This window comes from Oryctolagus cuniculus, chromosome 7, assembly GCF_964237555.1.
Source record: "Oryctolagus cuniculus chromosome 7, mOryCun1.1, whole genome shotgun sequence".
NCBI lineage: Eukaryota > Metazoa > Chordata > Mammalia > Lagomorpha > Leporidae > Oryctolagus > Oryctolagus cuniculus.
In genome coordinates, this window is record NC_091438.1 from 119,205,263 (window position 1) to 119,219,191 (window position 13,929).

Consider the following 13,929-nt stretch of genomic DNA (forward strand, 5'->3'; position numbering starts at 1 on the left):
ATTTATTTATTTGAAAAACAGAGTTGCAGAGAGGCAAAGAAAAAGAGGTCTTCATCCGTTGGTTCACTTTCCAAATGGCCACAGTTGGAACTGAGCCAGTACAAATCCAGGAGCCAGGAGCTTCTTCCTGGTCTCCCACGTGGGTGCAGGGGCCCAAGGACTTGGGCCATTCTCTTCTGCTTTCCCAGGCATGTTAGCAGGGAGCTGATCAGAAGTGGAACAGCCAGGACCTGAACTGATGTCCATATGGAATGCCAGCTTTGCATGAGGCAGCTTAACCCACTTTGTCACAACACCACCCCTTCCATCCCCCACGCTGTGTTTTTTAAATTACTTCTCTGGTAGGGTCATGGCTTCAAAACATAGATTACAAATCAAAAATGATTTAAATAAGTCCATTAATGTCATTTTTTTTAACATCTATTTATTTTATTTATTTGAAAGTGAGATTTACAGAGAGAGGAAGAGATCTTCCATCCACTGGTGTGGCTGCAACAGCCAGGTCTGGGCCAACCCAAAGCCAGGAGCCAGGAAGAACATCTGGGTCTCCCACATGGATGGCAGGAACTCAGGCACTTGAGCCATCATATGGTGCCTTCCCAGGCACATTAGCAGGGAGCTAGATCAAACCAGAGCAGTTAGGACTCAAACCAGCACTCCAATATGGTTTAAATAGCATAAAAACCAACTGTGCTACAATACTGGCCCCCAATGTTTAATTTCTTATGGAGCTTTTATTAAGAAGGTAGAATTTCCTATTGCTGTTTGTTTATCTTTGTGCCTTGTGCTCGAGTAGCAGGAAAAAATTCCTTTATTTTTGTACAATAGGCTCTATAAATTACTAGATTTATAAAATGATTTTTTTTTTTAAATTTTTGATAGAGTGGACAGTGAGAGAGAGAGAGACAGAGAGAAAGGTCTTCCTTTTGCCGTTGGTTCACCCTCCAATGGCCGCCGCGGCCGGTGCATCGCGCTGATCCAAAGCCAGGAGCCAAGTGCTTCTCCTGGTCTCCCATGGGGTGCAGGGCCCAAATACTTGGGCCATCCTCCACTGCACTCCCGGGCCACAGCAGAGAGCTGGCCTGGAAGAGGGGCAACCGGGACAGAATCCGGCGCCCCAACCGGGACTAGAACCCAGTGTGCCGGCGCCACTAGGCAGAGGATTAGCCTATTGAGCCATGGCGCCAGCCTAGATTTATAAAATGATTTTTAATGATGCTGTTTACCAAACAGATTTATAGATACTCTGTGCATATTAGTATTTAGTGTGAATTGTGTTAATTTGAAAGAACTTTGGGAAACTTAGAAGATTTGCACTTTTTCCTATGCATTTTTATAATATAAATTTAGTATATTTTGCCAAGTTATAGTTAAAGTAGGAACTTGCAGTAAAGTGGGCAAGGTTCTTTTTTTTTTTTTTTTTTTAGGATTTTATTTATTTATTTGAGAGGTAAAGTTACAGACAGACAGAGGGAAAGACAGAGAAAAAAGTCTTCCATCTACTCTACTGGTTTACTCCCCAAATGTCTGCAACTGCTGGAACCAGGCCGATCTGAAGCCAGGAACCAGGAGCTTCTTCCGGGTCTCCCATGTGGGTGCAAGGGCCCAAGCACTTGGGCTGTCCTCTACTGCTTTTCCAGGCCGTAGCAGAGAGCTGATCAGAAGAGGAGCAGTCAGGATACAAACCAGTGCCCATATGGGATACAGGTGCAGTAGGCAGAGGCACTGTCCCCTGTTCTTCTTCTTTTTTTTTTTTTTTTTTTTTTTTTATAAAGATTTATTATTTATTTGAAAGGTAGAACAATAGAGAGAGAAAGAGTGAGAATGAGCAAGCAAGCAAGAGGTATCTTTGACGTTTGCTGGTTTACTCTCTGCAACAGCCAGGGCTGGGCCATACTTAAGCCAAGAGCCAGGAATTCCCGTATGGATGGCAGAGACCCAAGTACTTGGGCCATCTTCTGCTGTCTTCCCAGGGACATTAGCAGGAAGCTGAGTCAGAGGGGGAGCAGCCAGGACTTGAACCGTGGCAAGTGGTGGCTTAACCTGCTGTGCCATTATGCCTGTCCCTGCAGAGATTCTAATGTGAAGTTGTTGCCACATCAAAATAGAATGGATACTGTTAATTGAAAACAGCTTAGAGTTAGAGAAAGTGGCCTTGGAGATGAAAAGATGTTTGTGAAAGGGAAACAAAGGAATGGCTACAGCAATCCGTCAGAAAATGTATAAAACTCCTTGACTAGTCACTGAAGTACGGTAGTAAAACTTGGATCTGAGGCTGTAAACCTAAGTGGAAGCAATGTACTGAGCCATGGGTAAAGGTGTTACGCACGCTATTGGTGTGTCTGAAACTCGAGAACCCCCTTCATCGCCTGCTTGAAGGTTCCTCTTCAGCACTGATCTGTTCTTTTACAGAAGAAACTGCTTTCCAGACTCCAAAATCTGGCCAGGTGCCTCGGCCGTCAGTGCCGTCGTTAGTTAAAACATCGCTGTTTTCTCCAAAGCTGTCTACACCTGACATTGCAAGTCCCCTCGGGAGTGCATTTGGCCCGAGCGTAGTGGATCACATGGCTGGGCTTTTTGATGTGAACACTTGCTGTGGGTCTCCGCAGAGCCCTCAGCTGATCAGAAGGGGACCCAGGTTATGGACCTCTGCTTCTGGTGAGGACTGTTTCTTTCTAAAATGCGAAGTGCTGTAATGGCAGGGGATCATATGCCCTAGGTTCGCACTCACTGGCCTTTTGTTTTTAATATATAGATCAACAAACGACAGAATTTTCTAATCCTTCTCCATATACCTTACTTAGAGCCGAGGGTAAGGCAATGAGAGAGCCCAGCATGGTTTATTCGTGGATGCAGAATAAGCGTGAACAGGTAGGGTGATCTGGTTGTAGGATTTATGTTTGCATGTCATATTGGGAGCATAAAGGGTCTTATACTGTTAAATCATTAGGAGTAAATTGTTTTTTGTGTGCTTCATGTATTAAGTTGACCCATATGAAATTGCAAATATTCTGGTTTTGAGCTATATTCATTATGTTTTCATATGGTTTAGCCTACCACAATGCCTTTAACATGTGATTTCTTTCCTTTAAGAAATATTTGGGTTCTTTTTATACGCAGAGTGTGGTTTTAGGCACTGGGAAGATAGCGAACAACAGATTCCTTCCTTATATAGTGTTCACATACTAGCAAGGGGAAACAGATGAGCAGCTGAACGTATTATACTATATTTCTTTGAAATATAAAGTGCCGTTAATTGTAAGATTGATTTTATGTGCTACTAACAAAGTTGCCTAAACTATGACATGGTTTTAGTTGTATGATTCACACTACAAAGTCATGTTTGATATGAAAACTATGTTTGAAAAGTAAAAAAATTGATTTGCTTGAACTGTTGCACAGAAAAATCAGGCAGTTCAGGGAAACAGGACCTACGCGTGGACACAGCATTGATAGGGAGCAGCAGAAGGCAGACTTGGGGCAGGAGTATCCCTGGCCTGTGGGAGGAACATCATGGACCCTCATGTGGCTGCAGCAGAGTTAGCAAGGAGGGAGGGCAGCTGAGTGAAGAGATCATAGAAGTAGCAGACACCTAGATCTCGTGGGGCCTGTTAGCTCTTAAAAAAAAAAAGTGGCTTTGCTGCACATCAATGGAAAGCGACTGGTTTTGCCCACAAGAATGACAGGATGTAATTTATATTTTGCACATGCAAATCTTTTTTTAAAAGATTTATTTATTTATGTGAAAGGCAGAGTTAGAGAGAGGCTGAGGCAGAAGAGAGAGAGAGAGGTCTTCCGTCTACTGGTTCACTCCCTGGATGGCTGTAACAGCCAGGAGCCAGCAGCTTCCTCCAAGTATCCCACATGGGTGCAGGGGCCCAAGTATTTGGATCATCTTTTTTTTTTTTTTTTTTTTCAACAGACAGTGAGAAAGAGAGAGAGACAAAGGTCTTCTTTCCATAGGTTCACTCCCCAAATGGCCGCTATGGCCAGCGCACTGCGGTCGGCACTCTGCGCCAATCTGAAGCCAGGAGCCAGGTGCTTCCTCCTGGTCTCCCATGCTGGGGTGCAGGGGCCCAAGCACTTGGGCCATCCTCCACTGCCCTCTGGGGCCACAGCAGAGAACTGGACTGGAAGAGGAGCAACCAGGACCTGAACCTGGGGTACTGGCACCGCAGGCGGAGGATTAACCAAGTGAGCCGTGGTGCTGGCCTTGGATCATCTTCTACTGCTTTCCCAGGCCACAACAAACAGCTTGATCTGGGCCGGCGCCGCGGCTCACTAGGCTAATCCTCTGCCTTGCGGCGCCGGCACACCAGGTTCTAGTCCCGGTCAGGGCGCCGGATTCTGTCCCGGTTGCCCCTCTTCCAGGCCAGCCCTCTGCTGTGGCCAGGGAGTGCAGTGGAGGATGGCCCAGGTGCTTGGGCCCTGCACCCCATGGGAGACCAGGAAAAGCACCTGGCTCCTGGCTCCTGCCATCGGATCAGCGCGGTGCGCCGGCCGCAGCGCGCTGGCCGCGGCGGCCGTTGGAGGGTGAACCAACGGCAAAGGAAGACCTTTCTCTCTGTCTCTCTCTCTCACTGTCCACTCTGCCTGTCAAAAAAAAAAAAAAAAAGAAAAGAAAAAAAAAGAAACAAAGAGCTTGATCTGAAGTGGAGCAGCAGGACTTGAACCTGCACCCACATGGTATGCCGGCACTGCAGGTGGTGGCTCTGGCCCTGAGACTAGACTCTTTTTTTTTTTTTAAGATTTATTTATTTATTTGAAAGAGTTACACAAAAAGAGAAGGAAAGGCTGAGAGAGAGAAAGAGCGAGGGTGGAAGGGAGGAAGGGAGAGAGGGAGGTCTTCCATCTGCTGCTTTACTCCCCAGATGGCTGCAACAGCCGGAGCAGAGCCGATCCGAAGCCAGGAGCCAGGAGCTTCTTCTGGGTTGCCCACATGGGAGGAGGAGCCCAAGCACTTGGACCTTCTTCTACTGCTTTCCCAGGCCATAGCAGAGAGCTGGATCAGAAGAGGAGCAGCCAGGACTCAAACCGGTGCTCATATGGGATGCCGGCACTTTAGGCCATGGCTTTAACCCGCTGCACCGCAGTGTCAGCCCCAAGACTAGACTTTTTTTTTTTTTAAGATTTATTTATTTGAAAGAGAGACAGAGAGAGAGAGGTCTTCTGTTCGTTGTTCACTCTGTAGATGGCTGCAAGGCCAGAATTGCACTGATTCAAAGCCAGGAGCTAGGAGCTTCCTCCAGATCTCCCACGTGGGTGCAGGGGCCCAAGGACTTTTGTCATCTTCCACTGCTATCCCGGGCCATAGCAGAGAGCTGTATTGGAAGAGGAGCAGCCAGGACTAGAACTGATGCCCGTATGGGATGCTGGTGCTTCAGGTCTGGGCTTTAGCCTGCTGCGCCGCAGTACCGGTCCCCCTCAAGACTAGATTCTTTTTTTTTTTTTTTTTTTTTAAGATTTATTTATTTGAAAGGCAGAGTTACAGAGGGAGAGGGAGAGGTTTTCTTTCTTTCTTCTTCTAATTATTTATTTGACAGATGGAGTTAGACAGTGACAGAGAGACAGAGAAAAAGGTCTTCCTTCCATTGGTTCACTCCCCAAATGGCCGCTACGACTGGCGTTGTGCCGATCTGAAGCCAGGAGCCAGGTGCTTCTTCCTGGTCTCCCATGCGGGTGCAGGGCCCAAGCACTTGGGCCATCCTCCACTGCCCTCCCGGGCCACAGCAGAAAGCTGGACTGGAAGAGGAGCAACTGGGACTAGAACCCAGCACCCATATGGGATGCCAGCGCCGCAGGCAGAGGATTAACCAAGTGAGCCACAGCGCCAGCCCCAAGACTAGATTCTTCTCTCTCTTTTTTTTGACAGGCAGAGTGGATAGTGAAAGAGAGGGACAGAGAGAAAGGTCTTCCTTTGCCGTTGGTTCACCCTCCAATGGCCGCCACGGCTGGCGTGCTGTGGCCGACGCACCACGCTGATCCGAAGGCAGGAGCCAGGTGCTTCTGGTCTCCCATGGGGTGCAGGGCCCAAGCACTTTGGGCCATCCTCCACTGCCTTCCCGGGCCATAGCAAAGAGCTGGCATGGAAGAGGGGCAACCGGGACAGAATCCGGCGCCCCGACTGGGACTAGAACCCGGTGTGCTGGCGCCGCAAGGTGGAAGATTAGCCTATTGAGCCATGGCGCCGGCCAGACTAGATTCTTAATAGAAGCAAAAGAACAATGTGAAAACTATTGCCATAACTAGTGAGAGCTGGTAGTTCTGAGGCCGGTATGACGGGGGTGGGAGGCAGTGCTACACGAGCTGATGAGTCTGGATGTGTATCTTCAGATAGTTGTGATAGGATCTGCTTGTGTTTTGGTTGGGGTCTATAAGAGAAAAAGTGTCAGTGTTGACTAAAAGTTTTGTTCCAAGGATCTGGAATACTTTAATTTGCCATTTTTTGAAAAGGTTTATTTATTTGAAGGGCAGAGCTAGATAGAGAGAAATCTTCATCTGCTGGTTTGCTCCCCAAATGGCTGCAGTGGCCAGAGCTGGGGCAATCTGAAGCCAGGAGCCTGGAGCCTTTTCCAGGTCTCCCACGTGGGTTCAGGTGTCCAAGCACTTGGGCCATCTTCCACTGCCTTCCCAGGCCATTAGCAGGGAGCTGGATTGGAGGCGGAGCAGCTGGGCCTTGAAGCAGTGCCCGTATGGAATGCTGGCATCACAGGCACCAGATGTTTCCGCCATGCTGTGGTGCCAGCCCCTTAGTTGCCATTTATTGAGTGATTTACTTGAGGAGGAGATTTGATAGGCATGGGAATCAGGAGTTTGATTTGAGACAGGCCAATTTTGATAGACCTATCAGACAACCAAGTGAAATAGGAAGTGAGATATGTATGTGGAATGTAGGGAAAGGTGTGTGCTATAAATGTAAACTTCAGACTCATCAGTGTATAGATAGTATTTAAATCCAGGAGACTCAATGTTGACTCTTGAGGAGTAGGGATACAGGAGAAAAGAGATTCCCAGCGGTCAGGGTTGTGGTATAGCAGGTGAAGCCTCTGCCTGTGATGTTGGCATCCCATGTGGGTGCCAGTTCATGACCAAGCTGCTCTACTTCTGATCCAGCTCCCTGCTGGTGTACCTGGAAAAACATTGGAGGATGGCCCAAGTGCTTGGGCCCTTGTATCCATGTGGGAGACCTGTGGGATGTTCTGGGCTCCTGGCTGCGACCTGGCCCAGCCCTGGCCATAGTAGCCATTTGGGGAGTGAACTCTGCCTTTCAAGTAAATAAAAAGTAAATCTTCAAAAAAAGATTCTCAAACTGGGCCTTGCAGGGATTGAAGATGGATTTGAGGAGGAGTAGCAGAGGAGTCTGAGGAATGGCTATTGAGGTGAGTAGAGAGCCAAGAGAAGGAAGTGTCTCGGGAACGAGGGGTGTGTGGGCACAGGACACCAACTGAGAAGTGACTGGCGAGCCCGGAATGTGGAGGTCACTGTCCTGGACAGGAACTACCGGGTGGAGTCATGGGACGCAAACCTGACTGGTGTGGGTTTGGGAGAGGAATTGAAGACTGCAGGAAGGACTGCTCCTTTAGGGAGCTTTACATTTTTTTTTTTTATAAATTGTAGTTTAGTTGTACTTCTGGTCTGATTGTTTAAGCATGTCTTTCTGGATTCTAGATGTGCTTATTTCTATTTTTTTTAAGGTTTATTTATTTGAAAGAATTACACGAGAGAGAAAGAGAGGCGGAGAGAGAGGGGTCTTCCATCTGCTGTTTCACTCACCAGATGACTGCAACGGCTGGAGCTGCACCAATCTGAAGCCGGGAGCCAGGAGCTTCCTCCAGGTCTTCCCACACATGTGCAGGGGCCCAAGGACCTGAGCCATCTTCTATTGCTTTCCCAGGCCATAGCAGAGCGCTGGATCAGAAGTGGAGCAGCTGAGACTCAAACCGGCGCCCACAGGGGATACAGGCACTGTAGGTAGCAGCTTTACCTGCTACACCACAGCACTGGGCCCAGGAGTTTTACTTTTAAGTGGAGCAGAGAAATGAGGCAACAGCTGGGGGTGGGGGGTCATTGAGGGGCCAATGAATGGCTTTTTAAGATGAGGGGAATGCTAGCGTGTTTGCTGATGGAATGATAGATTAGCAGAATGAGGGCATTTTATAAATTTCGGGATCCTGTGAGGCTCTGAGTGCTGCTGTGTCACTTTTTGTGCAGCAGCTCAGCAGGTACTGCCTGCTGCATCCCTCTGACTAGTCACGTAGCTTCGGTACAGTTCATGTGAGTTAGCCTTCAGGTCGACGTAAGAAAATCTGTTTCCCTATAAATATCATCTAGTAAACGAGTACCTCAGGGGCTGGCGCTGTGGTGCAGCGGGTTAAGCTGCTGTCTGAGGTGCTGGCATCCCATTCGGGCGCCAGTTCGAGTCCCGACTGCTCCACTTCCAATCCAGCTCCCTGCTAATACATGTGGGAAGGCAGTGGAAGATGGCCCAAGTACTTGGACCCCTGCACCCAACAGGGAGACCAAGATACAACTCCTGGCTCCTGGCTTCAGCCCAGCCCAGCCCCGGCTATTGCAGCCATTGAGGGGGAGTGTGATGAACTAGTGGGTGGAAGATCTCTGTCTATCTCTCTCTCTAATTCTGACTTTCAGATAAATAAATAAATAAAAAGAGTAGCTCATGTCTTATAATAAATTTTTTTCTGTAGGGGAAACCTACGTTTTTTGGTATTAAGTTAAAGGGCAAGGCAGTTGTAGCAAATAGAGAAAGAGTATGGTGTTAGAAAATACCACCAAAACACCTTAGAATTCCTTGTCTTATGTCAGGGCTCTAATTTGGGGGTTAAATGTGTGCACCTGGGAATATAGGCAGGTGTCAGCTAACATCAAGGGCTTTTTCTGACAAATGTATCCTCTGGCGCTTTTGTTGTGTGAGCATTTTGGATGGCTTCAATCTTATGGGACCGCTGAACCGTCTTTACTTGGCGTATGACTACAGTTCAGGTGATTTATCCAGTTTATAGTACGAAGGCATTGCTTACATGTTTACTTTAAAAATTGTTCTTTCTCTGCAAGATATGAGGTATTTCATTTTTTCAATCAAATTTATGTCAGAAACAAAAAATGTATATCTGAATAAAGTATTAAAATGTAAATATTTATTTTTTCCCACTCAGATTAAGAATTTCTTGTCTAAACGAGTGCTGATAATGTATTTTTTCAGTAAGGTAAGACTGTAGTTACAGTGATGGGAATCGGGGAGGGGGATGAACGATCACATGAAGCAGCAGGTAGGGTCCGAGCTGTAATCAGCTTAGCCCCGGCAGCCGTGCAGCTTTGCGTAGGCCTCTGAACCTCGCTGTGCGGGAGCTGCTCTTGGACGTGCAGCACACCTCAGTAGCGGCCTGAAGCGTGGCTCACCGGCTGGCCTCCCGAAGCTGTTGGCTGCCGGCAGCTTCGTGCTGGGGTCCAGCACTGGCCCCTTTCAGCTGCCTGGGTCTTCAGAAAGTGAGCAAGTCTCTCTGAGGCTTCATGGCTCGTTGTCCTGCTGACATCTCTGTGGCCATTAGGTGTTCAAAAGAGAGATGGCTGTACATGTATGATGGCTAAAAGTTGTAATTTAGGCCACAAATGAAATGACTTTCCAGCTTGCCCTGTCAGCTGTTCTAGCTGCCACAGGAGTGTAAGTTTCAGCTGCACAAACTACAGATTTACTCGTTTTTACTTTGTTGTTGTCTGTTAATTGATCCCTTGACAAACAGCTTGCCCAAATGTAGAGGAAGAGTGAGGGCTGCTCTGATTCTCATTTTGCAGGTGGATTTATTGTATAATAAGGAGTTGTAGATTCTGGTGCTTGATGGTGAGAAATGCAGTTTGGTAGGTTTACTTTGTTGTACTAAATAGACTTCATTGGGTACATAATGAAAAGCAGTAATTATCTAACTGGGCCAGTTGTTGCTGCGTGCTGTTTAACCTGGTATTTTAAAGAAGTTCCCAAGACGGGTGTTGTAGCACAGCAAGTTAAGGTGCTGTTTGGGGTTTCTGCATCCCATATCCCATCTTGGAGTGCCAATTCGAGCCCAGGCTACTGTGCTACTGATCCAGTTTCCTGCTAGTGCTCCTGGGAAGGCAGCAGGTGTTAACCCAGGTATTTGGGTCCCTGCTAGCCATGTGGGAGACTAGGATGGAGTTCTTTCAAGTGACTCTGCACTCATTTTTTGAGATACATTGTGCACACTCCTTTATTAATTGAGAACTCTAGGCACGTGAAAATTTAGAGATTTGTCAAGAGTTACACAAGAAGTTGATGGGAGAACGCTTTATTGTAACTAAATCATATTGCGAGAGGATTTATTTTGGATTTTACTTCTTGGAACAGCTGAGACTTTTCAGTTGTTGTAGTCTACATAGTTGACTAAATGACATAATAGAGTTTTTGCCCAGAGAAACTTACTTTGATGTCTTTCTTTTATTTGTAGCATCCAGAGGCCTCCATTCAGGCTGTATTTTCAGATGCCCAAATGCACATTTGGGCATTAGAAGGTAAGCAATCTCTGGGGAGTATTGGGCCCCTGCCACCCAAGTGGTAGACCAGGATATAATTCCAAACTGCCGACTTTAGCCTCGCCACACTGACTGTTGTGGCCATTTGAGGAGTGAACCGGTGGATGGAAGACTTCTCCCTCTCTGTCACTCTGCCTTTCAAATAGATATGGGATGTCGGTATCAGGCAGCAGCTTAACCTGCTACAACATAATGCCACCCCTTTTACCGATTTTTTTTTTTTTTTTTTAATTTTTTTGACAGGCAGAGTGGACAGTGAGAGAGAGAGACAGAGAGAAAGGTCTTCCTTTGCCGTTGGTTCACCCTCCAATGGCCGCCGCGGCCAGCGCGCTGCGGCCGGCGCACCGCGCTGATCCAATGGCAGGAGCCAGGAGCCAGGTGCTTTTCCTGGTCTCCCATGGGGTGCAGGGCCCAAGCACCTGGGCCATCCTCCACTGCACTCCCTGGCCACAGCAGAGGGCTGGCCTGGAAGAGGGGCAACCGGGACAGAATCTGGCGCCCCGACCGGGACTAGAACCTGGCGTGCCGGCGCCGCTAGGCGGAGGATTAGCCTAGTGAGCCGTGGCGCCGGCCCCCCTTTTACCGATTTTGACAGGCAGATTTAGAGAGAGACAGAGAGAAAGGTCTTCCTTTCCATTGGTTCACCCCCCAAATGGCCGCTACGGCCGGCGCTCTGCGTCGATCTGAAGCCAGGAGCCAGGTGCTTCCTCCTGGTCTCCCATGTGGGTGCAGGGCCCAAGCACTTGGGCCATCCTCCACTGCCCTCCCGGGCCACCGCAGAGAGCTGGACTGGAAGAGGAGCAACCGGGACAGAATCTGGCGCCCCAACCGAGGCTAGAACCCGTGGTGCCGGCACCGGCCCCTTTTACCGATTTTTGTATCGCATTGCCTCCTTGTCTTTAATTGTAGTTCTTTTTATATCTAGAATATCAATCCCTTCTCGAATAGATGTATTGCAAATGGAAATTCCTGAATCCTGCTTCACTTGTAACTTTTTTTTCCCCCTTGAGGTCTGTCTCACCTAGTGGCGGCATCATTTACAGAAGATAGATTTGGAGTTGTGCAGACCACACTACCAGCCATCCTTAATACTTTGTTGACACTGCAAGAGGTATGCAGCCTGTGCGGTGTGAGGATTGGGAGAGGGTTGTGGGCGTCTGCCCCATTCATTTCCTGTTTATTTCTTATGTATCAGATTTACTGAATTAAAACATTTTGGAAGTTATAGTAACAATACTGTTCTTTCTCTCAGGAAATTAAAATCTAAAAGAGATCAATAAGAGAAAAGTTTTAATTTGCTTATAGAAATTTTGTAGAAACGAAAAATATACTATATTGGTAAGCTATACCTATGGTATTCAGATAACTTAGGATATGGGAATTATGTTCAGTGATGTGGGTGTGGACCCTTGCACAGTTTGTAGCTGCTGGAAGTGGCTGTAGGTGAATTACACACTGGTAAGTTCCCTGGTGCCAGAGGATACCTAGCACCAGACTGGGTGTTTAGTTTTAACTACAGATCTTTCTAGTCTTATATTTAAGAACAGTCTGAGAAATAAAACATGCTTCCTGCTTTCCAGTAGCCTTCCTTCCCTAACTTTATTATTTTTAAAAAATTTTATTGGAGCCAATGCTGGACAGAGCGGTTGAAGTTGCTGCCTGCAGCTCTGGCATCGCATATGGGCGCTGGTTTGAGACCTGGCTGCTGTACTTCCAGTGCAGCCTGCATGAGGCTCCTGGTTTGGACCTGGCCCAGCCCTGTCCCTGTGGCCATCTGGGGTGAACAGCAGATGGAAAGTCCCTCTCTGCCTCTCCCTGTCTGTCACTCTGCCTCTCAAATAAGTAAATAAATCTCTTTTAAAGAGATCTCTTTTAAAGATTTATTTACTTATTTGAGAGGCAGAGTGACAGAGAAAGAAAACAGATCTCCCATCCACTAGTTCACACCCAGAAAGACTGCAACAGATAGGGCTGGGGCAGGCCAAAGCCAAGAGCCAGGAACTCCATCTGGGTCTCCCATGTGGGTGCAGGTGCCCAAACACTTGAGCTGTCTTCTGCTGCTTTCCCAGGTGCGTTAGCAGGGAGCTGGCTCAGAAGTGGAGCAGTTGCAACTGGTGCTCTAATGCTGAATGCCAAGTGGTGGAAGCAGTGACTTAACTCGCTGCACCACAGTGCCATTCCCTTCTTCCCTAACTTTGTATTGGGTGATATGTGTTATGCCAAGTGATAGTATTAGTTATGTGTCACATGAGAGGTATAAACACTGAGTGCTTGAGGCATATAGGTAGTGACTGAGGTGTACAGTAGGTTCTTGGGAGCTGATGATATGCAATTAGGCCTGAGGGGTAACAGCTGGTGCCTTTAGGTCTTGAAAAGCCATTTACCGTATGAAGAGGAGGGTTGGCCTTTTTCTAGTGGTGAAAGTACTGGTTTGAGAAACCTGCATCCTATATCGGAGTACCTGGGTTTATTTACCTCCTGGCCCTAACTCCTGATTCTAGTTCCCTGTTAATGCAGATCTTGGGAGGCAAGAGTGATGACTCACATGGTTGGGTTCCTGCCACCCATGTGAGAGACCTAGGTTGAGTTCCTGGCTCCCAGCTTCCATCCCCTTTGCTATTGTGCGTATTAGGGGAGTGAACCAGTGTGCAGGAGAGCTCATTCCTCCCCATCTCTTATCTATGTACCTCTCAAATAAATCAAGAATGCTTTTATTTTTATTTTTACATTTTTTAATTACTTTTTTTTTTTTGTGGACAGTGAGAGAGAGAGAGACAGAGAGAAAGGTCTTCCTTTGCCGTTGGTTCACCCTCCAATGGCTGCCGCAGCCGGCGCACCGCGCTGATCCAAAGCCAGGAGCCAGGTGCTTCTCCTGGTCTCCCATGGGGTGCAGGGCCCAAGGACTTGGGCCATCCTCCACTGCCATCCCGGGCCACAGTGGAGAGCTGGACTGGAAGACGAGCAACCGGGACTAGAAGCCGGCGCTGCAGGCGGAGGATTAACCAAGAGAGCCATGGCACCGGCCCTTATTACTATTTTTTTAAAAGATTTACTTATTTATTTGAAAGGCAGGGCTACAGAGAGGCAGAGGCAGAGAGGGAAAGGTCTTCTACCCGCTGGTTCATTCCCTAAACGGCCTCAACAGCTGGAGCTGGGCTCATCCAAAGCCAGGAGCCAGGAGATTCCTCTGGGTCCCTGATGCGGGTACAGGGGCCAAGGACTTGGGTCATCTTCCACTGCTTTCCCAGGCCAGAGCAGAGAGCTGGATCAGAAATGGAGCAATGTAGCAGCCGGGACTTGAATCAGTGCCCATATGGGCTACTGGCGCCACAGGTGGCAGCTTTACCACTACACCCCAGTGCCAGCGCC

General features: G+C 47.9%; 1 protein-coding gene across 2 annotated transcripts in view; it reads left to right on the forward strand.

Moving 5' to 3' along the window:
• Positions 1 to 13,929, forward strand: part of NDC1 (NDC1 transmembrane nucleoporin) — a 61,752-nt gene that overhangs the window by 30,590 nt on the left and 17,233 nt on the right. For both annotated transcript variants that reach the window (XM_070078469.1, XM_070078468.1), the window contains exons 12-16: positions 2,413 to 2,658; positions 2,756 to 2,871; positions 9,174 to 9,224; positions 10,476 to 10,539; positions 11,571 to 11,671. In XM_070078469.1, coding sequence (XP_069934570.1) covers positions 2,413 to 2,658; positions 2,756 to 2,871; positions 9,174 to 9,224; positions 10,476 to 10,539; positions 11,571 to 11,671 — 578 coding nt within the window. The remainder of the gene's footprint in view (positions 1 to 2,412; positions 2,659 to 2,755; positions 2,872 to 9,173; positions 9,225 to 10,475; positions 10,540 to 11,570; positions 11,672 to 13,929) is intronic.